At 45.0% G+C, this 24,477-nt stretch overlaps 1 protein-coding gene across 1 annotated transcript in view; it reads right to left on the reverse strand.

Moving 5' to 3' along the window:
• cav3 (caveolin 3) overlaps window positions 1-24,201 on the reverse strand; it is a 45,402-nt gene extending 21,201 nt beyond the window's left edge. The window contains exon 1 of the mRNA XM_059944884.1: window positions 24,091-24,201. Coding sequence (XP_059800867.1) covers window positions 24,091-24,201 — 111 coding nt within the window. The remainder of the gene's footprint in view (window positions 1-24,090) is intronic.
• Window positions 24,202-24,477: the final 276 nt, after the last annotated feature.

Below are 24,477 nucleotides of genomic sequence, written 5' to 3' on the forward strand. Positions count from 1 at the left end.
TTTGTTATTTATGTCTGATTCATCTGTAGATTTTATCCTTGATAAGTTATCAAGTGTTGTGTGTGTTTTGTGCTTTATACCCTGGTTTGAAGAAAAGTTGTCTCGTTTCCATATACATTATATGTATACATACATAATATACGTGTATATAGTTAAATGACAATAAATTTGACTTGTCTTGATTTAAGCTTAGTGGCGACTTTATTAGGTAAAAGAAAACCATAAGACATAGGAACCCAATTAGGCCATTCACCACATTGAGTCTACTCTACTCTACTCTTTATGGCTAATTTATTATCTCTCTCAACCTCATTATCCTGCCTTCTCCACCTAACCCTTGACACCCACACTGATGAAGAACCTATCAACCTCAGCTGTTAGGACCTAATTAAGTGACCATTCAGTGTAGTTCCAGCAGGCTACAGATGCTTCTCTATTAACCCCATTATCACCCTCTGGAATTACTGAATAATTTTATCTTCAAAATCCTATCAGTTCGAGGCCTAGTATCCAGTGATCGGCTGCTTCTGGGGTCGATGCTGAGGGTCTGAAGCCAAGGCCCGTAAACTGTAGCCGCGAGTCTGTGAACTCTGCAGCAAGTCCACTGGGGGAGCCCAAGTCCACTGGAGGCTGGAGGCCTGTCTTGGGGGTTAGATGAGTGCGTAAGGGAGGACCAGGGCTTTTTTTGCTGAACTTGCTTTTTCGTTGCTTGTTACATTCTGTGTTGTTCTGCCAAGCATTGAAGGCGTGCTATGTTGGTACCTGACACTTGCGGGCTGCCCCCCAGAACACCCTCAGGCATGTTAATGCAAACAATGCATTTCACTGTACTTATGCAGACATGATGAATAATTTTGAATCTTGGTATAATCCTTGCCTGGTCTGCCAATAAACTGGTTTAGATTCTGACACTAACCTTGCTCACTTCACTTCAGACCCTTATGACCATCTCATTTTGCAGACAGGGTCTGAAACTAGACTCAATGTTTCATTCTTTGTCCTTGTTCCCTCCCACCCCCCAGGTCTAATGCAAGGACATTCTTTGTTCTCTCCCTCCAGGGTTTGATACATGGGCATCCTTTCCCACCACAGAATTGGCTAATTAGGTACAATGTTGGCTCAGTATCCTAGACCCCTGATTGAGTGGTGATATGCAGCTCACATCTGTGAATTCCTTCTACCACCAACAGCCGCCACCCTTTCCCCTTCTCAGTCAGGCCCACGAAGGGAAGTAGTCAGTGTGGACAGGGGGAAAGAGGCAGAGAGGGAATCAGACAACTGCACCCGCAAAGCTTCAAGCTGAATTGCTACTCACCACATTAGGTAACTTAACTTTGGATGCAGAAAAATCCTAATTTCTGGGGGGGTTTACACATTGCTCTGGCTTCCTCCCACATCCTAAAACCACACAGGTTTGTAGGTTAACTGGCCACTGTAAATTGTCTAAGTGTGTAGGTGAGTAGTACAATCTGGGGAATTGACAAGCGTACCAAGTATCCCATACATGGAGAGGATTGGTGTTGCTTTATTATTGTTACATGTACAGCGAAAAGCTTGTCTTGCAGACTGTTCATTGAGATCAGATCCTTACACAGTGCATTGTGCTGTGTAATAACAATGCAGAATAAAGAGTAAAAGCTACCAAAAACGTGCAGTGCAGGTAAACAATAAAGAGCAAAGTCATAATGAGGTAGATTATGAGATCAAGAACCCATCTTATCATACAGGAGGTCCACTCAAGAGTCCGATAAGAATGTGATAGAATCTTCCATTAGTAGGGCAGTCTCATCTCCGAGGGCACAACCTTGGAATACAAGGACATCCCTTTAAAAACAAAGCTGAAGAGAAATTTCTCCAGCCAGAGGGTAATGAATCTGTGGAATCATTGCCACAGAGGACTATGGAGGCCAAGTCATCGACAGGTCTCAGCCCAAAATGTTGACTGTACTTTTGTCTGTGTTGCTCTGCTGAGCCAAGTGGACATGCTACGTTGGCAAGAGAATGTACGGTGACACTTGTGGGCAGCCCCCCAACACATCCTTGGGTGTGCTGCTTGTTAACACAAACACACTTCAATTTCACTGTATGATAAATAAATCTGAATCATAAGACATAAGGATAGAATTAGGCCTTTTGGCCCATCGAGTCTGCTCTGCCATTCCATCATGGCTGATTTGACACCCTAAGAACCTATCAACTTCCACTTTAAGTGTACCCAATGATTGGGCCTCCACAGGACCCTGTGGCAATTAATTCCACAGATTCACCACCCTCTGGCTAAAGAAATTCCTCCTAACTTCTGTTCTAAATGGACATCTCTCTATTGTGAGGTTGTGCTCTCTGGTTCTAGGCTCTCCACAACCACTCAATCTATGCCTTTGAATATGCAAATAAGATCCCCCCCCCTCACAGTCTTCTAAATCCCAACGCATATAGGCCCAGTGCCACCAAGCACTCTTATGGAATGTGGGGAGGATAGGGTACATTGAAGATTAGTGTGGGAATGCGGTTATTATGAGAGAATGCACAGACTCAATGAGGCAAATTGGTCACTTTCTAAGTCTAAGGGATATACAGATATGTAGAAGGTGGCAGTGAGGTAGTTCTTTGACCTGGTGTTATATGGTGAAAATATTCCTCTGTTGGTTGGGGCATGCTTGAACTTTGACCTAGTGATATTGGAAAAAAAGTTATATGGCATCCAGTTGGGATGGAGCATGATTTGGTGGGTGCAATCTGGACTTACTCCCCTGCACTTTCTGTCTTTAACCAGCTGGCAGATACCATCCAAGAGGCTTAGTCACGAAGAAGGGTCTTGGCCCAAAGTGTCACCTGTTTATTCATTTCACAGATGCTGCCTGAGCTGCTGAGTTCCTCCAGCATTTTATGTGTGTTGTTTTGGTTTCCTGAATCTACAGACCTTCTGATGTTTAGGTAGGTTATAATATTTTTCAGTGGTCCTGCACCAGACAGTACTCCAGACCTCAGCCATGGAGTTATACGTCAGAAGGGAGCTCCTCTGGGAAGTGTTGACACGGTTACCTAAGGTTTAACTGCATTTGGGCCTTTAAACCCACAAGCAATGCCGGGTAGAATGCATTTCAATAAATGTGCATTGGATCTGATTTTATTTGTTTTTTATTTATAGATTCAGCACAGTAACAGGCCCTTTGGCTCAAAGAGCCCGTGCCACCCTATTACACGCGTGACCAATTAACCTACTCAGCCACATGTCTTTGGAATATAGGCGGAAAACAGAGCACCCAGAGTAAACACACACATTTACAGGGAGAACATGCAAACTCCCTTCAGACGGCGGTGGGAATTGAACCCAGGCTGCCGGTGTTGTAATCGCATTACACTAATCTCTACACTACCATGCTGTCCCATTACAGCAGTGGCCACACTCTCTGTTGCAAATCCCTCTGATGGGAATTAATTCCAGTAGGTTTTCTTCCCTGAGAACCTGAGTGAATCAGTTAATAAAACAGCAGCCTCATGGTAACACAAGAGACTGCAAACACTGTAATCTGAGGCAAAACTATAAAGTTTATACTAGAATATAAAATCAAGGATGTAATGCTGAGGCTTTATAAAGCATTGGTCAGACTACACCTGGAATACTGTGAGCAGTTTTGGGCCGCTTATCTAAGAAAGGATGTGCTGGTGTTGGAGAGGGTCCAGAGGAGGTTCACGAGAATGATCCCAGGAATGAAAGGGTTAATATGTGAGGAGCATTTGATGGCTCTGGGCCTGTACTCACTGGAGTTTAGAAGAAAGAAGGGGGATCTCATTGAAACCCATTGTATATTGAAAAGCCTTGATAGAGTGGATGTGGAGAGGATTTTCCCTTTAGTGGGGAAGTTTGGGATGAGAGGGCATAGCCTCAGAATACAAGGATGTCCTTTTAGAACAGAGATGAGCAGAAATTTCTTTAGCCAGAGGATTGTGAATCTGTGGAATTAGTTGCCACAGGTGGCAGTGGAGGCCAGGTCATTGGGTATATTTAAAGCGGAGTCAGGGTGTCAAAGGTTACAGGAAGAAGGCAGGAGAATTATGTTGGGAGGGATAATAAATCAGCCATGATAGAATGGTGGAGCAGTCGATGGTCCACGTGGCCTAATTCTGTTCCTATGCCTTACGGCCTTATGGACTTAAGCAACAAGCCGTTGGAGGATTCTAACAGGCCGAACACCTTCTGTGGAGGCAAAGGGATAGTAAACTGCTCGTTGAGATTGGGAGTGCAGTGGAGAGGTGGCAGGCATAAAGAGGTGAAAGGGAGATGTGAGGCACACTCTGGCAGATGATACGGGTAACCATGTGAGGTGGAGATTAGTGACACCAGGGCTCTACTTCCAATTCTGTCCCTCCACTGAATTCAAACACTGAACTGAAAGTGAGGTCCGCTGCACAGTAAGCATAAAGCTAGCTACTCTGAGTGCTGCTTGTTGCTAGGCTGCCCAAACACCAGCAAAAGCGCTGAGCCTTCGCTCCAGAAACAGAACGTTTATCAGGGTCAGGTTACAGCTCAGCCTATCAGGCAACCCCGCCCTCCTGGGCACCGTAGATCCCTCATGTCTCGGCTGCAGTGCTGGCAGTGCATAGCGTGTGAGTGAAGCATTCCATCGGAGTGGTATTCTGTCCGAGCAGGTGTCACCAGCTGCCAGCTACCCCTTCTGTGCCATTGGTTTGCCTCAGCAAATACCAACCTGTCCCACCTCCAATCCAGCAGAGGAACAAAGGCCTGAGAGATCGCCTGTGAAATAAGACTGCGGGTCTAAGAGTATTTTTTTTAATCCTTCTTGACTTTATGCAATGCTAGTACATGATCAGGACTGTACCTCAGGAAATCTGCAAAGGAATTTGTTGCACTGTGGTCATGTGATGATTTGAGTTCAGTTTCTCGAAAAACCTTTGGAAATAAAAATGCACTGGTCACTGAAAGGGCAGGAGGCCTGGCAGCTGCAGCTGGACTCAATAGACAATAGACAGTAGGTGCAGGAGTAGGCCATTTGCCCCTTCTAGCCAGCACCACCATTCACTGTGATCATGGCTGATCATACACAATCAGTACCCTGGTCCTGCCCTCTCCCCATATCCCTTGACCCCGCTATCTATAAGAGCTCTATCTAACTCTCTCTTGAAAGCATCCAGAAACTTGGCCTCCACTGCCTTCTGGGGCAGAGCATAGCCACCACTCTCTGGTGAAAAAGTTTTTCCGCATCTCTGTTCTAAATGACCTACCCCTTATTCTTAAACTGTGGCCTCTAGTTCTGGACTCACCAATCAGCGGGAACATGCTTCTTGCCTCCAGCGTGTCCAATCCCTTAATAATCTTATATGTTTCAATCAGATCCCCTCTCATCCTTCTAAATTCCAGTCCCTCTCCAAAGTGGCCAGATAATTGACCATCAAAGTGGACTCGTCAGAGGACCACACAGGGATACAGCACAGAAACAAGCCCTTCGGCCCAATAAGGCCCCACCAACCATCAACCAGCTGTTACACCAATCCAGCAAATTGCATTTTTTAAATTCTCTTCACATTATCAACTCCCCACCCCCAGGGATAACTTGCACAAAATTCTGGAGGAACTCATCAAGTCAGGGAGGGAAACAAACAGTTAATGTTTTGGGCTGAGACCTTTCACCAGGACTGGAAAGGAAAGGGGAAGCAGCCAGAATAAGAAGGTGGGGGGAGGGGAAGGAGTACATGCTGGCAGGTGAACAGGATGTGAAAATGATGGTTCCCATGGTGGGAGTCAGGACAGCAGGGCACAGCTTCAGGGTGGATGGGCATCCATTTAAAACTGAGATGTGGAGAAGTTTCTTTAGCCAGAGGGTGGTGAATTTGTTACCACAGGCAGCTGTGGAGGCCGGGTCGCTGGGTGTATTTAAGGCAAAGTTTGATCGGTTCTTGATTGGACACAACATCAAAAGTTACCAGGAGAAGGCTGGGGAGTGGGGCTGAGGAGGGGAAAAATGATCAGCTGTGATTGAATGGTGGAGCAGACTCAATGGGCCAAATGGCCTAATACTGCTCCTATGCCTTATGGTCTATAGGTGACACCAGGTGTAGAGGAAGGTGGGTGGGAGGCAGGTATGAAGGAAGAAGCCGGGAGGTGATTGGTGGAAGAGGCAAAAGATGGAAGAAGAAGTAACTCAATAGGAGAGGGCAGTGGACTGAGGAAGAAGGGAAGGAGAAGGGGCACCAAAGGAAGGTGATGGACAGGTGAGGAGAAGGGGTGAGAGGCAAACCAGAATTGGGAATGGAAAAAGAGAAAAGGGAGTGGAGGTGCACAATTACCAGAAGTTAGTGAAACTGAAGTTCATGCCATCAGGTTGGAGGCTAACCAGACAGAATATGAGGTGCTGCTCATTCACACTGAGCGTGTCCTCATCACGGTAGTAGAGGGCGCCATGGACGGACATGTAAGAATGGGAATGGGATATTGACGTTGAATTTGAAGAGCACTGGTAGCCATGCCTTTCGTGGCAAATGGAGCGAAGGTGCTTGGTGAAGTGGTCCAACAATCTACACATGGTCTCGCCTTTGTGAAGGAGATCTCACCAGGAGTATTGGATATAGTAGATGATCCCAACCGACTCCCTTATCCACTCAGCCTTCCCATCTGATATCCCTCCTCAAAGTTGAAAGTCCAAATGTATTATCAAAGTTTGGGCAGTTTACAGCCTTGTGATTTATCTCTTGTGGGCACCCATAAAACAAAGAAACAGAAAATAATCCACGAGCAACCACACACGAGCGAGCAAGCAACCACCTGCAAGCAGAACAAGTGCTACGTCCGCCCATTCACCTCCTCCCTCACACTCCTTCCAGATGAGGTGACTTTTCAGCTGCAGGTCTGTCGAGGCCATCTTCTGGCACACTGAAACAGTGGCTCGGCTGACTGCACCATTGCAAGACATTCAGCTGTATACACTCACAGACATCAGCACCAACAGCAACACGCTCTGAGAATGAAGCTATCTCTGATATAAAAAAACACAGGCTTTGGAAGCTCTCATACCTCTCTCAGGCAACCACAGAATCAAAGAGCTCTCAGCACATTACTCACGCATCAACTTTTTGAATATGTTACAATTGATCACAGTCTCCATCCTCTCAATTCAATAAGCAATTGCTCCTCAAAGTACACATCCAATACCCAAAGTGAATCAATATCCACAACTCCACAGGCAATTTACTCTAGTTCATACCTCATTTTTCAGGCTAAACTGTAGAAGTAAGGGCACCAGACTGTAAAATTAATGTAAATTCAAAGTCAAGTTAGATCCCATTCTCATCTGCTTTCAATAATAATTGTTGGCTAAGACTGGTGAAAAGCTAAGGCTGCATTTGTTTTTCTGTTCCCTGGGTCAGGGACAACAAAGGCAGGGAAAAGTTGGGAGGTGTGTGTGTGTGTGTGTGTGTGTGTGTGTGTGTGTGTGTGTGTGTGTGTGTGTGTGTGTGTGTGTGTGTGTGTGTGTGTGTGTGTGTGTGTGTGTTTGTGTATTTATTTATTTATGGGGGAGGAGATGTTGTTGAAGAGTATGTGCAGAAAGGTGAGGGTAGGTACAGCCAAGCACAAAATAGACTCGGAGTTCCAAGTTGGAGATCTGAAGCATTTGCACTTGACTTCCAAGCCTCATCTGTACAACGGCAGCCCGATGAGTATTTAAAACAGATGGAGGGTGGCAGCTGTCCAGCAGCTGTGAGGAAGGTACAACTGGCCAAACATCTGTTCCCTGGCAGGTATTCTTGGGAATAATGCACGAGGTGCAAAATCAGTTCATCCCCCGGAGAAGGAAGGATTCAAAGGGGGGAAAGGGGCCACAGTGGTTGACAAAGGAAGTCAGAGACTGCATAGCATTAAAAAAAAAGTTTGACAGTGCTAAGGTGAGTGGGAAGACAGATGATTGGGAAATTTTTAAGGAACAACAGAACTTAACTAAAAAGGCAATACGGAGAGAAAAAATGAGGTATGAACGCAAGCTAGCCAGGAATATAAAGGAGGATAGCAAAAGCCTTTTTAGGGAGTTAACATTGGCATGGGCTAAAGGTATTGCAGTCGTTATGGGAGATTTCAACATGCAGGTGAACTGGGAGAATCAGGTAGGTGCTGGACCCCAGGATAGGGAGTTTGTGGAGTGTCTAAGGGATGTATTTTTGGAACAGTTTGTGCTTGAGCCAACCAGGAACGAGGCTATTTTGGACTTGGTGATGTGTAATGAACAGGAATTGATAAGTGATCTTGAAGTAAAGGAGCCATCAGGAAGTAGTGATCATAACATGATAAGTTTTTATCTACAATTTGAGAGGGATAAGGGCAGATCAGAGGTGTCAGTGTTGCAATTAAATAAAGGAGACTACGGAGCCATGAGGGAAGAGCTGGCCAAAGTTAAATGGGCGGATGCCCTGGCAGGAAAGACAGTGGATCAGCAGTGGCAGATATTCTTGGGGATAATACAAAAGATGCAAAAGCAGTTCATTCCAATGAGAAGGATGGATTCAAAGAGGGGGAAGGGGCCACAGTGGTTGACAAAGGAAGTCAGAGATTGTATAGCATTAAAGAAAAAGAAGTATGACAGGGCTAAGATGAGTGGGAATACAGATGATTGGGAAAGTTTTAAGGAACAGCAGATCTTAACTAAAAAAGCAATACGGAGAGAAAAAATCAGGTATGAGCTCAGTCTAGCCAGGAATATAAAAGGGGATAGCAAAAGCTTTTTTAGCTATGTGAAGAGAAAGAAGATAGTTAAGAACAATGTTGGCCCCTTGAAGAATGAATTGGGAGAAATTGTTATGGGAAACAGGGAAACGGCAACAGAATTTAATGCGTACTTTAGATCTGTCTTCACCAGGGAGGACACAAGCAATCTCCCAGATGTATGGATGGGCCAGGGTCATAAGATATCAGAGGAATTGAGACAGATTGACATTAGGAAAGAAACTGTGATGAGTAGACTGATAGGACTGAAGGCTAATAAATCCCTGGGTCCAGATGGTCTGCATCCGAGGGTTCTAAAAGAGGTGGCTCAGGAAATTGCGGATGCATTGGTAATCATTTTCCAATGTTCCTTAGATTCAGGATCAGTTCCTGAGGATTGGAGAATGGCTAATGTTATCCCACTTTTTAAGAAAGGAGGGAGGGAGAAAACAGAGTACTATCGACCTGTCAACCTAACGTCAGTCATGGGGAAGATGCTTGAGTCCATTATTAAGGACGAAATAGTGGCACATCTTGATGGCAGTAATAGGATTAGGCCGAGCCAGCATGGATTTACCAAGGGCAAATCATGCTTGACTAATCTGTTGGAGTTTTTTGAGGGTGTAACAAGGATGTTAGACAAGGGTAAGCCAGTGGATGTTGTGTACCTAGATTTTCAGAAGGCACATTTTCGATAAGGTGCCACATAGGAGATTGGTGAGTAAAATCAGAGCTCATGGCATTGGGGGCAGGTTTCAACGGATAGAAAACTGGTTGGCAGATAGAAAGCAAAGGGTAGCAGTGAATGGGTGTTTCTCGGACTGGCTGGAGGTGACTAGTGGGGTACCACAGGGCTCTGTATTGGGACCACAACTCTTTACGATTTATGTCAACGATTTAGATGAGGGCATTGAAAACTATATCAGCAAGTTTGCTGACGATACTAAACTGGGTGGCAGTGTGACATGCGAAGAGGACGTTAGGAGAATACAGGGAGACTTGGATAGGCTGGGTGAGTGGGCAGATATTTGGCAGATGTCATTCAATGTGAATAAATGTGAAGTTATCCACTTTGGAAGCAGGAACAAGAGGGCAGAGTATTGTCTGAACGGTGTAGAGTTAGGTAAGGGAGAAATGCAAAGAGACCTAGGAGTCCTAGTTCATTAGCCAATGAAGGTGAATGAGCAAGTGCAACAGGCAGTGAAGAGGGCAAATGGAATGTTGGCCTTTATTACAAGGGGAATTGAGTACAAGAGCAAGGATGTCCTTTTGCATTTGTACAGGGCCCTGGTGAGACCACACCTGGAATATTGTGTACAGTTTTGGTCTCCAGGTTTAAGGAAGGACATTCTGGCAATTGAGGAAGTGCAGCGTAGATTCACTAGGTTGATTCCTGGGATGGCAGGGCTGTCTTACACAGAGAGATTGGAGAGATTGGGCTTTTACACGCTGGAATTGAGGAGATTGAGAGGGGATCTGATTGAAACGTTTAAGATAATTAAAGGATTTGATAGGATTGAGGCAGGAAATATGTTCTAGATGTTGGGAGAGTCCAGTACCAGAGGGCATGGATTGAGAATAAGAGGTCAGTTATTTAAAACAGAGTTGAGGAAGAGCTTCTTCTCCCAGAGAGTTGTGGAGGTGTGGAATGCACTGCCTCGGAAGACGGTGGAGGCCAATTCTCTGGATGCTTTCAAGAAGGAGCTAGATAGATATCTGATGGATAGGGGAATCAAGGGATATAGGGTCAAGGTAGGGACTGGGTATTGATAGTGAATGATCAGCCATGATCTCAGAATGGCGGTGCAGACTCGAGGGGCTGAATGGTCTACTTCTGCACCTATTGTCTATTGTCTATCTGCAGCAATGGTCCTGAAGAGCGGATCAAGTGTAACATCTCCAAGTTTTCTGATGTTCAAACTGGGTACCAACTTGGTCTGTGAGAAGGAAACAGAAAATGTGTTTGGAGGATGTAGACAGCTCACATGAAAGGGCATAGACCATGGCAGATAGAAGATAATGTGGAAAAATATGAAAGGTAGAGTACTTTTAAATTAGTGAAAAAATAGAAAGGTGGAGTGCTGTTAAATTGCAGATAGACTGAAAAGTGTTGGTCCTGTTCTGTACTACATTCTTAAAATGGATCTGTGTGTCTCTGTACACAAGTCACTGAAAGTTACCATGCAGATGCAGCAAGTAGGATGATGAAAGGTGCATTGGGCTTTATTTCAAGAGGATGTGAGCACCACAACAAGGTTATCTTGCTCCACAGAAAAGCTTGCAGAGTGGAAGCATTATCTACCAATGAAGGAATTGCAAAAATCTCAGTCAAATGAAGAAGTGAGGGAAGGGGAAGGCGGGACAGGCAAGCAGTGACTGTGCAGTAGAGAGACCCATGGTATTTCTCTTGGGATGTGGATTCTAGCCTCTGAGAATCCAATGCTGCGCATTCCTCATCCTTATTCCACAGGGTCCATGCTGTCCACCATCTTGCTGAAGGTCTTCTCCAGACTCAAAGCAGGAGGAAGTCACTTATCCTTTCAGGTTTGCTCTGCTCTGCAGTATGATTGTAGCTGAGAAGAATGCTAATTCCAATGACATGCCTTGGTTACGCTCACCTTTGTAATGGAAGCCCCGCTCCCTTGACCACCGACAGAAAACAGCAGATTAAATGGGCAACATGGAGAAAGATTGGAGTTTTGAGTAAATTAAACAAATCTGTGACTTGTTAAACCCATCCACCAGGGAGGATGTGACAAATTAAGGATTTATTCAATCCACTCAAAAACTTAAAAACAACTCCATGGTTCTCTGTGTGTTTACAAGCAAATAAGCAAAATACTTAGGAATAGATCAATGGAAGTCACACAAATGTTATTGTTAAAAATAGGATAAATTAACTTTCTCTATGAAAACACAAAATAAATGCCGCTGGACACATTTAGGTCAAACATTAACTGCTGAGATGCAATTAATGCAGTTGACCCATTGAATATTGAGATTCTTCCTTTGGACTTTGTTTCTCTGCTTATCCCAGTAAGAAAGGTTGCAATTTATCGTTGCAACAATCTGTACTTTTGCTCAACTATTCACTGGATGGCATGCTTGGATCAACCGTCTCAATGATCCATATAAGTGCCAACATGAGGTACAACATTATCCATATTTCTTAGAAGCTTGTGCAGATTTAGCGTGTCATCTAAAACTTTGACATTCTCTAGCTGTACAGTGGAGAGTATCCTGACTAGTTGCATCATGGCCTGGTATGGAAACACCAATGCCCAAGATCAGAAAAACCTATAAAAAGTATTGGATACAGTACATTCTATCACAGGAAAAACTCTCCCCACTATTGAGTACATCTGCAAAGAGCACTACCTCAAGAAAGCAGCATCCATCATCAAAGAACCCACACTGAACTGATTCCGCAACCTATGGACTCACTTTGAAGGACTCTACAACTCATGTTCTCAGTAATATTTATTTAATTAATGTAATTAATTTATTTTTTGTATTTGCATAGTTTGTCTTCTTTTGCACATTGGTTGTTTGTTTGTTTGTTTGTTTGTGTGTAGTTTTTCCATTGATTCTATTTCATTTCTTTGTATGTACTGTGAGTGCCCGCAAGAAAATGAATCTCAGGGTAGTATATGGTAATGTCTATGTATTCAGATGATAATTTACTTTGCATCCATCTTATACAGTGCAGACCAAAGGATCCAGTCTATTAGCATTCCCTTGTGTATCTAGCTATTCAATCTGCTTGCTAGTCTTCATTCCACTCAGTGATTCCCAATTTATTTATTTAGAAATCATCATCATCATCATCAGGTGCCAGGCCCAGATTGAGCTTTGACTGCCATGGCCCACACACTCTTGTTTCGGGTCAAGTGGATCAATTCATTGGTATTCATTTCGAGTTCTCTAGCTGCTGTCTCCATCATCATTTGTCTTTGTCTTCCTTTTGCATTCTTCCCTTCAATCTTCCCTGTAATTGCCGTGCATTCTAATTCCTCTTCCCTAATCACATGCCCAATGAAGTTATGTTGCCTTTTCATGATCTTATATATCTCTTTTTTTATTCAGAGATACAGTGCAGAACAGGTCTTTCCAGTCCAACAAGCTGCATTGCCCAGCAACCCACCTATTCAACACTTGCCTAATCACAGGACAATTTACAATGACCAACTAACCTACTAACAGTATGTCTTTGACTGTGAAAGGAAACCAGAGCACCCTGAGGAAATTCATGCAGTCATGGTGATAATATACAAACTCCTTCGAGACAGTGCCAAAACTGAACTCTGAACTCCAGAACACATCAAGCTGCAAAAGCATCGCGCTAACCACTACACTACTGTAGCATCCAATTCTTCCTTGATTCTTTGAATGAGAACCAAGTTGAGACATTAGCAACATCTGCTTGCATGTTACCTTTATGTGAGCTATTTGAAAGCTCAAGTGCTGTTCTTATGGGCTTGGACACAATATGCTCTGCACAGACAGTATATCACAGTTTGGCAGAGACCTTGTGGGCTGAAGAGCTCATTCCTGTGCTGTGCTCTATGTTCTGTATACGATTAAAGGTACCAGTGCCAAGCTCATTTTTCTCACTTACCTCTGACGAAGAAGACCATGGGTTCAAACCCAACTTTATTGATATGAACACAATGAGTATGGAATGGCATTCCAATGTTCCATAAATCTATAGATTTGCCAATGACACAACTACTGTCGATGGAAACGCAGATGGTGATGGGGAGGTGTACAGGAGTGAGATAGATTGGCTGGGTGAGTGGTGTCGCAGCAACAACCTTGCACTCAACCAAGACCAAAGAATTGATTGTGGACCTCAAGAAGAAGAAATTGAGGAAACACACACCAGTCCTTTTTGTGGAGTCAGTAGTGAAAAGAGTGAGCAGTTTCAAGTTCCTTGGTGTTAACGTCACCGAAGATCTTTCCTGGGCCCAACTTCATGATGCAGTTATGAAGACTGCCCATAGTCAGTGGCTATATTTCATTAGGATTTCATTGGTAGGTACCATCAGAAAGGAGGTGCCTGAAGACACATAGTCAATATTTTAGAAACAGCTTCTTCCCCTCCACCATCAGATTTCTGAATGCATGAACACAACCTCTTTTTGCAAGACCTACTTTTATTATAATTTATGTATATCTTATGTAGAGCTGCAAAACCACAAATAATGTAACATACGTCAGATAATAAACCTGATTCTGATTCTGTTTTAGAGAGCAAGCTTCACTCTTAGAAATGTGGTTATTTATATGAGATGTTAAACACACCTTGTCTTAAACATCCAGGCAAAAGATCCCATGGATTGATATGATAATAGACAATAGACAGTAGGTGCAGGAGTAGGCCATTCAGCCCTTCTAGCCAGCACCGCCATTCACTGTGATCATGGCTGATCATACACACACTATCAGTACCCCGTTCCTGCCCTCTCCCCATATCCCTTGACACCGCTATCTATAAGAGCTCTATCTAACTCTCTCTTGAATGCATCCAGAGACTTGGCCTCCACTGCCTTCTGGGGCAGAGCATTCCACATATCCACCACTCTCTGGGTGGAAAAGTTTTTCCGCATCTCTGTTCTAAATGGCCTACCCCTTATTCTTAAACTGTGGCCTCTAGTTCTGGACTCACCCATCAGTGGGAACATGCTTCCTGCCTCCAGTGTGTCCAATCCCTTAATAATCTTATATGTTTCAATCAGATCCCCTCTCATCCTTCTAAATTCCAGTGTATACAAGCCCAGTCGCTCCAATCTTTCAACTTATGACAGTCCTGCCATTCCGGGAATTAACCTTGTGAACCTACGCTGCACTCCCTCAATAGCAAGAATGTCCTTCCTCAAATTTGGAGACCAAAACTGCACACAATACTCCAGGTGGGATCTCACCAGGGCCCTGTACAGCTGCAGAAGGACTTCTTTAATCCTATACTCAATTCCTCTTGTTATAAAAGCCAACATGCCATTAGCTCTCTTCACTGCCTGCTGTACCTGCATGCTTGCTTTCATTGACTGATGTACAAGAACACCTATATCTCGTTGTACTTCCCCTTTTCCTAACTTGACTCCATTTAGATAGTAATCTGCCTTCCTGTTATTGCCACCAAAGTGGATAACCTCACATTTATCCACATTAAACTGCATCTGCCATACATTTGCCCACTCGCCCAACCTGTCCAAGTCACCCTGCATTCTCATAACATCCTCCTGACATTTCACACTGCCACCCAGCTTTGTCATCTGCAAATTTTCTAATGTTACTTTTAATCCCTTCATCTAAATCATTAATGTATATTGTAAACAGCGGCGGTCCCAGCACCAAACCTTGCGGTACCCCACTGGTCACAGCCTGCCATTCCGAAAGGGACCCATTAATCACCACTCTTTGTTTCTTGTCAGCCAGCCAATTTTCAATCCATGTCAGTACTCTGCCCCCAATACCATGTGCCCTAATTTTGCCCACTAATCTCCTATGTGGGACTTTATCAAAAGCTTTCTGGAAGTCTAGGTACACTACATCCACTGGCTCTCCCTTGTCCATTTTCATAGTTACATCCTCAAAAAACTCCAGAAGATTAGTCAAGCATGATTTTCCCTTCATAAATCCATGCTGACTTGGACTGATCCTTCTATTGCTATCCAAATGTGTCGTAATTTCCTCTTTTATAATTGACTCCAGCATCTTTCCCACCACTGACGTCAGGCTAAGCTGTCTATAATCCCCTGTTTTCTCTCTCCCTCCTTTCTTGAAAAGTGGAACAACATTAGCCACCCTCCAATCAGCAGGAACTGTTCCTGAATCTATAGAACATTTGAAAATGATTACCGATGTGTCCACGATTTCTAGAGCCACCTCTTTAAGTACCCTGGGATGCAGACCATCAGGTCCTGGGGACTTATCAGGCTTCAGGCTTAACAGTCTATCCAGCACCATTTCTTGCCTAATATAAATTTCCTTCAGTTCATCCTTTACCCTAGTTCCTTTGGCCACTATTACATCTGGGAGATTGTTTGAGTCTTCCCTAGTGAAGGTGATGAAGGACAGCGAGGTCTTGAACAGTTTTCATTCCTCCGCAATGCCAGAAAACAGAGTACAAGTATCAAACAGCTGCAGGAACTCAGTGAGTTAGGCAGCATCGGCAGAGAAAAAAACTCCTAGTTGACTATTCAGGTTTCATCCCTTCTTCTGAACTAAAGACATGGTGATTAATAGCAAACTTGATGAAATTAACGAGTTCTATAAGTGCAGGAGGCAGCACCAATACAGCCGTCAATGTAGAGCATATAGCACATGAAACAGACCAACACAGGAAATTATCCCTTTAGTCCACAGTTTCTGCACTAAACATGTTACTAAGTCAAATATATCTCTTCTGCCGATGCATAATCCATATTCCTCCACTCTCTGCATATTGATGTGTCTATCTAAAGACCTCTTAAACATTACTATCATAATCCCCCCACTGGGAAGGTCAGAACACAACCTGGTGCATCTCAAACCCTGCTACGTGCCTCTGGTGAAGAGTAAACCTGCAACCTCGAGGTCAGTGAGGAAATGGTCGGGGGAAGCTTATGAGGCATTACAGGGTTGTTTTGAGGTGACAGACTAGCAGGCCCTCTGTGAGCCACATGGAGAGGACATTGATGGGCTCACAGAGTGCATCACTGGTTACATCAACTTCTGTGTGGACTGCAATGTTCGGGCAAGAACTGTCCTTTGTTATTGAAATAATAGGCTATGGGTAACAAAGGACATTAAGGACATCCTGAACGCTAAAAAGAGGGTGTTTAGAGATGGAAATGGAGGGACCTGAAAGCCAAGATCAGGGAGGCTAAAGACAGGTATAGGAGGAAGCTTGAGTGGAAACTCCAGCAGAACAACATGAGAGAGGTCTAGAGTGGGATGAGGACCATCACTGGGTTCCAGCAAACTAGCAACAGAGGAGCTGAAGGCAGTGTGGACAGGGCCAACAAACTTAACCTGTTCTTCAACAGATTTGACACTGTGGCCCCTGCCCATCCCCCACATAATTCATCTGTTGTCAGCCCTCAACCAACACATACTCCACTCTCCCCTCCTACCCCTCCTCATAGCCCTCTACCTTGTTCTCATGTCTACACCCTTCCCTCACCTGAAACCACCACGGTGGGCTTCACAGCTGAACAGGTGAGAAGACAGCTGAAACATCTCCACCCAAGCAAGGCTGCAGGACTGGATGGTGTCAGCCCCAGGGTGCTCAAAGCCTGTGCTCCCAGCTATGTGGAGTACTTCACCATGTCTTCAACTTGAGCATGAGTCTCCAGAGGGTTCCTGTGCTGTGGAAGATGTCCTGCCTCGTTCCTGTACCGAAGACGCCGCGCCCCAGTGGCTCCAATGACTACAGACCAGTGGCATTGACCTCCCACATCATGAAGACCCTGGAGAGACTTGTTCTAGAGCAGCTCCGGCCTAAGGTTAGGCCACACTTAGACCCCCTCCAGTTCGCCTATCAGCCCCGACTAGGAGTTGAGGATGCTATTGTCTACCTGCTGAACCGTGTCTACGCCCAGCTGGACAAGCCAGCGAGCACTGTGAGGGTCATGTTTTTTGACTTCTCCAGTGCATTCAACACCATCCACCCTGCTTTGCTGGGTGAGAAGCTGACAGTGATGCAGGGGAATGCTTCCCTGGTGTCATGGATTATTGATTACCTGACTGGCAGACCACAGTACGTGCGCTTGCAATACTGTATGGCAAATAGAATGGTCAGCAGCTCTGGGGCTCCACAGGGGACTGTCCTGTCTCCCTTTCTCTTCACCATCTACTCCTTGCACTTCAACTACAACACAGAGTCTTGCCATCTTCAGAAGTTTTCTGATGACTCTGCCATAGTTGGATGCATCAGCAAGGGAGATGAGGCTGACTACAGGGCTTCGGTGGGAAACTTTGTCACATGGTGTGAGCAGAATCATCTGCAGCTTATGTGAAAAAGACTCAGGAGCTGGTTGTGGGCCTGAGGAGGGCTAAGGCACCGGTGACCCCTGTTTCCATCCAAGGAGTCAGTGTGAACATAGTGGAGGATTACAAATACCTGGGGATACGAATGGACAATAAACTGGAATGGTCAAAGAACACTGAGGCTGTCTACAAGAAGGGTCAGAGCCATCTGTGATCCTGTGGAAAGCGGCCAGTGAGTGAGTGGGCCAGTGAAGGAGTGGAGATTTGAGAGGCTTCGACGAGAAGAGGCTGAGGACGAGCTTCACTCCAAGTGAGGTAAGGCCGGGTAAGTTCCTTTCAAAGGAGAACGTTTTAAAAGTTGAGGCAATGTATTGGGTAGGTCATGACAGCTGAGATTGGCCCCGTGGTTTGTTCATTCTGCAGCATGTAGGAAATCAGGGATACTTCCAGTGTCCCTGACGACTATGTGTGCACGAAGTGTGTCCAACTGCAGCTTCTGGCAGACCGCTTTGAGCAGCTGGAGCTGCGATTGGATTCATACTGGAGCATCCGCGATGCCGAGAAAGTTGTGAATAGCACGTTCAGTGAGTTGGCCACACCGCAGGTAAAGGCTACACAGGCAGAAAGGAAAGGGGTGGCCACTAGACATCGTAGCAGTAGGCAGGTAGTGCAGGAGTCCCCTGGGGTCATCTCCCTCCTAAAAAGATATACTGTTTTGGATACTGTTGGGGGAGATGTCTCATCAGGGGAAGGCAGCAGCAGCTGAGTTCATTGCACCATGGGTGGCTCTGCGGCACAGGAGGGAAGGGAAAGGAGTGGCAGAGCTATAGTGATAAGGGATTCGATTGTAAGGGGAATAGATCGGCGTTTCTGCGGCCACAAATGAGACTCCAGGATGGTATGTTGCCTCCCTGGTGCAAGGGTCAAGGATGTCTCTGAGCGGCTGCAGGACATTCTGGAATGGGAGGGTGAACAGCCAGTAGTCGTGGTGCACATAGGTACCAACGATATAGGTAAAAAATGGGATGAGGTCCTACAAGGTGAATTTAGGGATTTAGGAGATAAACTAAAAAGTAGGACCACAAAGGTAATAACCTCTGGATTACTACCAGTGCCACGTGCTAGTCAGAGTAGAAATAGGAGGATATTTCAGATGAATACGTGGCTTGAAAAATGGTGCAAGGTGGAGGGTTTCAAATTTCTGGGGCATTGGAACCAGTTCTGGGGAAGGTGGGACCGGTATAAACAGGACGGTCTGCACCTGGGCTGGACTGGAACCAATGTCCTAGGGGGAGCGTTTGCTACTGCTGTTCAGGAGGCTTTAAACTAATGTGGCAGGGGGATGGGAACAAGTGCAGAGAGACGGGTGTAAAATGAGTGTAGAAGCAAAAAGCAGTAAGGTAAAAAGTAAAAGTGGGAGGCAGGCAAATCCAGGACAAAAAGCAAAAAGAGCCACTTTTCAACATAATTGTATAAGGGCTAAGAGTGTTGTAAAAACAAGCCTTAAGGCTTTGTGTGTCAATGCAAGGAGCATTCGCAACAAGGTGGATGAATTGAATGTGCAGATAGTTATTAATGAATATGATATAGTTGGGATCACAGAGACATGGCTCCAGGGTGACCAAGGATGGGAGCTCAACATCCAGGGATATTCAATATTCAGGAGAGATAGACAGGAAAGAAAAGGAGGTGAGGTAGCATTGCTGGTTAGAGAGGAGATTAACGCAATAGAAAGGAAAGACATTAGCCTGGATGATGTGGAATCAGTATGGGTAGAGCTGCATAAAACTAAGGGGCAGAAAACGCTGGTGGGAGTTGTGTACAGGCCACCTAACAGTAGTAGTGATGTTGGGGATGGCATTAAACAGGAAATTAGAAATGTGTGCAATAAAGGAACAGTAGCTATAATGGGTGACTTCAATCTACATATAGATTGGGTGAACCAAATTGGTAAGGGTGCTGAGGAAGAGGATTTCTTGGAATGTATGCAGGATGGTTTTCTGAACCAACATGTCGAGGAACCAACTAGAGAGCAGGCCATTCTAGATTGGGTATTAAGCAATGAGGAAGGGTTAGTTAGCAATCTTGTCATGCAAGGCTCCTTGGGTAAGAGTGACCATAATAAGGTGGAATTCTTCATTAAGATGGAGAGTGACATAGTTAATTCAGAAACAAAGGTTCTGAACTTAAAGAAGGGTAACTTTGAAGGTATGAGACGTGAATTAGCTAAGATAGACGGCAAATGATACTTCAAGGGTTGACGGTGGATATGCAATAGCAAGCATTTAAAGATCGCATGGATGAACTACAACAATTGTTCATCCCAGTTTGGCAAAAGAATAAACCAGGGAAGGTAGTGCACCCGTGGCAGACAAGGGAAATTAGGGATAGTATCAAGTCCAAAGAAGAAACATATAAAGTAGCAAAAAAAGCGGCACACCTGAGGACTGGGAGAAATTCAGAGACCAGCAGAGGAGGACAAAGGGCTTAATTAGGAAAGGGAAAAAATATTATAAGAGAAAGCTGGCAGGGAACATAAAAACCGACTGTAAAAGCTTTTATAGATATGTGAAAAGAAAAAGATTGGTCAAGACAAATGTAGGTCCCTTACAGTCAGAAACAGGTGAATTGATCATAGGGAACAAGGACATGGCAGACCAATTGAATAAATACTTTGGTTCTGTCTTCACTAAGGAGGACATAAATAATCTTCTGGAAATAGTAAGGGACCGAGGGTCTAGTGAGATGGAGGAACTGAGGGAAATACATGTTAGTAGGGAAGCGGTGTTAGGTAAATTGAAGGGATTAAAGGCAGATAAATCCCCAGGGCCAGATGGTCTGCATCCCAGAGTGCTTAAGGAAGTAGCCCAAGAAATAGTGGATGCATTAGTGATAATTTTTCAAAACTCCTTAGATTCTGGATTAGTTCCTGAGGATTGGAGGGTGGCTAATGTAACCCCACTTTTTATAAAAGGAGGGAGAGAGAAACCGGGGAATTATAGACCGGTTAGTCTGACATCGGTGGTGGGGAAAATGCTAGAGTCAGTTATCAAAGATGTGATAACAGCACATTTGGAAAGCGGTGAAATCATCAGACAAAGTCAGCATGGATTTGTGAAAGGAAAATCATGTCTGACGAACCTTATAGAATTTTGTGAAGATGTAACTAGTAGAGTGGATGGGGGAGAGCCAGTGGATGTGGTATATTTAGATTTTCAAAAGGCTTTTGACAAGGTCCACACAGGAGATTAGTGTGCAAACTTAAAGCACACAGTATTGGGGGTATGGTATTGATGTGGATAGAGAATTGGTTGGCAGACAGGAAGCAAAGAGTGGGAGTAAACAGGACCTTTTCAGAATGGCAGGCAGTGACTGGTGGGGTACTGCAAGGCTCAGTGATGGGACCCGTTGTTTACAATATATATTAATGATTTAGACGAGGGAATTAAATGCAGCATCTCCAAGTTTGCGGATGACACGAAGCTGGGCGGCGGTGTTAGCTGTGAGGAGGATGCTAAGAGGATGCAGGGTGACTTGAATAGGTTAGGTGAGTGGGCAAATTCATGGCAGATGCAATTTAATGTGGATAAATGTGAGGTTATCCACTTTGATTGCAAGAACTGGAAAACAGATTATTATCTGAACAGTGGCCGATTAGGAAAAGGGGAGTTGCAACGAGACCTGGGTGTCATTGTACACCAGTCATTGAAGGTGGGCATGCAGGTACAGCATGCAGTGAAAAAGGCAAATGGTATGTTGGCATTCATAGCAAAAGGATTTGAGTACAGGAGCAGGGAGGTTCTACTGCAGTTGTACAAGGCCTTGGTGAGACCGCACCTAGAGAATTGTGTGCAGTTTTGGTCCCCTAATCTGAGGAAAGACATTCTTGCCATAGAGGGAGTACAGAGAAGGTTCACCAGATTGATTCCTGGGATGGCAGGACTTTCATATGAAGAAAGACTGGATTGACTAGGCTTATACTCACCGGAATTTAGAAGATTGAGGGGGGTTCTTATTGAAATGTATAAAATTCTAAAGGGATTGGACAGGCTAGATGCAGGAAGATTGTTCCCGATGTTGGGGAAGTTCAGAACGAGGGGTCACAGTTTAAGGATAAAGGGGAAGCCTTTTAGGACCGAGATGAGGAAAAACTTCTTCACACAGAGAGTGGTGAATCTGTGGAATTCTCTGCCACAGGAAACAGTTGAGGCCGGTTCACTGGCTATATTTAAGAGGGAATTAGATATGGCCCTTGTGGCTAAAGGGATGAGGGGATATGGCGAGAAAGCAGGTATAGGGTTCTGAGTTGGATGATCAGCCATGATCATACTGAATGGCGGTGCAGGCTTGAAGGGCTGAATGGCCTACACCTGCATCTATTTTCTATCTTTTTATGTTTCTATCTCTATTTCCTGAGGAGACTGAGGTCCTTTAACATCTGCGGGACGATGCTGAGGATGTTCTATGAGTCTGTGGTGGCCAGTGCTATCCTGTTTGCTGTTGTGTGCTGGGGCAGCAGGCTGAGGGTAGCAGACACCAACAGAATCAACAAACTCATTCGTAAGGCCAGTGATGTTGTGGGGGTGGAACTGGACTCTCTGACAGTGGTGTCTGAAAAGAGGATGCTGTCCAAGTTGCATGCCATCTTGGACACTGACTCCCATCCACTCCATAATGTACTGGTTAGGCACAGGAGTACATTCAGCCAGAGACTCATTCCACCGAGATGTAACACTGAGCGTCATAGGAAGTCATTCCTACCTGTGGACATCAAACTTTACAGCTCCTCCCTCGGAGTGTCAGACACCCTGAGCCAATAGGCTGGTCCTGGACTTATTTCCACTTGGCATGATTAACATTATTATTTAATTAGTTATGGTTTTATATTGCTATATTTCTTCACTATTTTTGGTTGGTGCATCTGTAATGAAACCCAATTTCCCTAGGGATCAATAAGGTACGTCTGTCTGTCTGTAACTGCTTCCACTACTGCCCCTGACAGCATATTTCAGGTACTCATCAATCTCAGTGAAAATAAACTTACCCTGCACATCTCCTTTAAACACTCCTCCTCTCACTTTAAATGCACGTAGTGGAGAAGGAGTTGGGGAGTGGTGCCAGAGTGAGTTTGGAAAGTGGACGACTCGGTCTGGCCAAAAAAAGGGCAGGCATAGCTGGAGCCCGTGCCTGTGCCCATGGTTACACACTTGATTGTGGGATGAATCAAAAGAGAAGTTGCTCAGGGTACGAACAAGTTCACTCAAGTAGAGGAGAGAGTTACTGGATGGAAAGACATCTCTTTAGAATGGAGATGAGGAGGAATTTACTTTAGCCAGAGGATAGTGAATCTGCAGAATTCATTACCGCAGACAGCTGTAGGGGCCAAGTTACTGGGTATGTTTAAAGCTGAAGTTGATAGGCTCTTGATTAGTAAGGGTGTCAAAGGTCAAGGGGAAAAAGCAGGAGAATGGGGTTGAGAGAGGTAGTAATCAGCCATGGTGGAACAGCAAAACAGACTCGATAGGCCAAATAGTCTATTTCTCCTCCTGTGTGTTAGGGCCCTATGGAATTGGTTGGATTTATGTTCTAGAAAGTTACAGAGACCCAAGGCCTTCCATATCGGGGATGGACGTCCACCATGAAGATGAGGCAGTGGAAGTAACTGCATGGTGGAAAGCAAGAATGTTTCCCAGATGTAGGTAGGAAGGGATTGGACAAGCTGGGGGTGGGCGAGAGGTACAAGATAGAGTCCAGGTACAAGGAGCTGGAGCAGGAGTCTCCAGAAAACCTACTGTGGGATGAATGTTTGGAGGATCTTGCAATGCATTCTTACCAGGGTATCAACAACATTCTGTTGATTGTCAAAGATTTTACCTCATAACAGCTTTTTTTTGAACGTTTGTTTTGTTTTGTTTTAAAGCTCCGGTTTAAAGTAGTCCTCTTTTCGGTAAATGATATCCGGCCGCCGCCACATGTGAGATAATCAATGAAAATTTGACTTTACAACTGTGGTTAATATCGAATCGCATTCCGTACTACAGTAAGTGCAATTCAATCCGGAGTCTGTACATTCATAACAGAGCACGGCGGGTTAATTATAGAGCGGCTGTCAACACCTCGGGGCTCGGTATATTTAGGGTAGGCACGCATTTAAAACGGTAACACTTCCCCCTCCCCAAAAAAAGTGACTGGAGAGGTGGGCGAAACGGCCAATAATGAAGTGCAATTAGCCTTTAGAAATTGAAGTAAACTTCGGCGCGCGTTTGTTTTGAATAGTGTAACATTATTAAAAGGCAGGTATGTGTGCAAAAGGAAGGGCACGGGTTGATGAATGGATGAACGGGTTTGGGATTACCAGAAACAAATCCCCAGCGCATGCAGGTTACAATAGAGGAAGCGGTTTCTACCTTGACCACATCCTCGTTGATGCGGTTGGGGTCGCGGTTCACCAGGTCGATTTCTTTCGTGATGCCACCGATGAACTTCTGCTCGGCGCTGTTCGGTTTAGTCTCAGCCATGGCTCGCAGTAAATTTGCTACCGACTGGTCGAGCCGCTCGAATGGACGGGACTGAGTGGCGAAAGGAGAAAGTCGGTCGTAGGAAACGGTGGCGAGGACTTCTCCGCAACCACCCCCCACCACGAAGTGCCAGCCACACCCGGGATATCAGCCTGCCCCGCAAGTCAAAACTGCCCGGAGTCCCTGCACCCCCGCCGTTCCACCACCCTGGGGCACTCCTCACAGCCAGAGCCGAGGGCGACCACTGGCACCGTTATAGGGCAATCCCGCGCCTTG

This window comes from Hypanus sabinus, chromosome 19 (assembly GCF_030144855.1).
Source record: "Hypanus sabinus isolate sHypSab1 chromosome 19, sHypSab1.hap1, whole genome shotgun sequence".
In the NCBI taxonomy this organism is placed as follows: domain Eukaryota; kingdom Metazoa; phylum Chordata; class Chondrichthyes; order Myliobatiformes; family Dasyatidae; genus Hypanus; species Hypanus sabinus.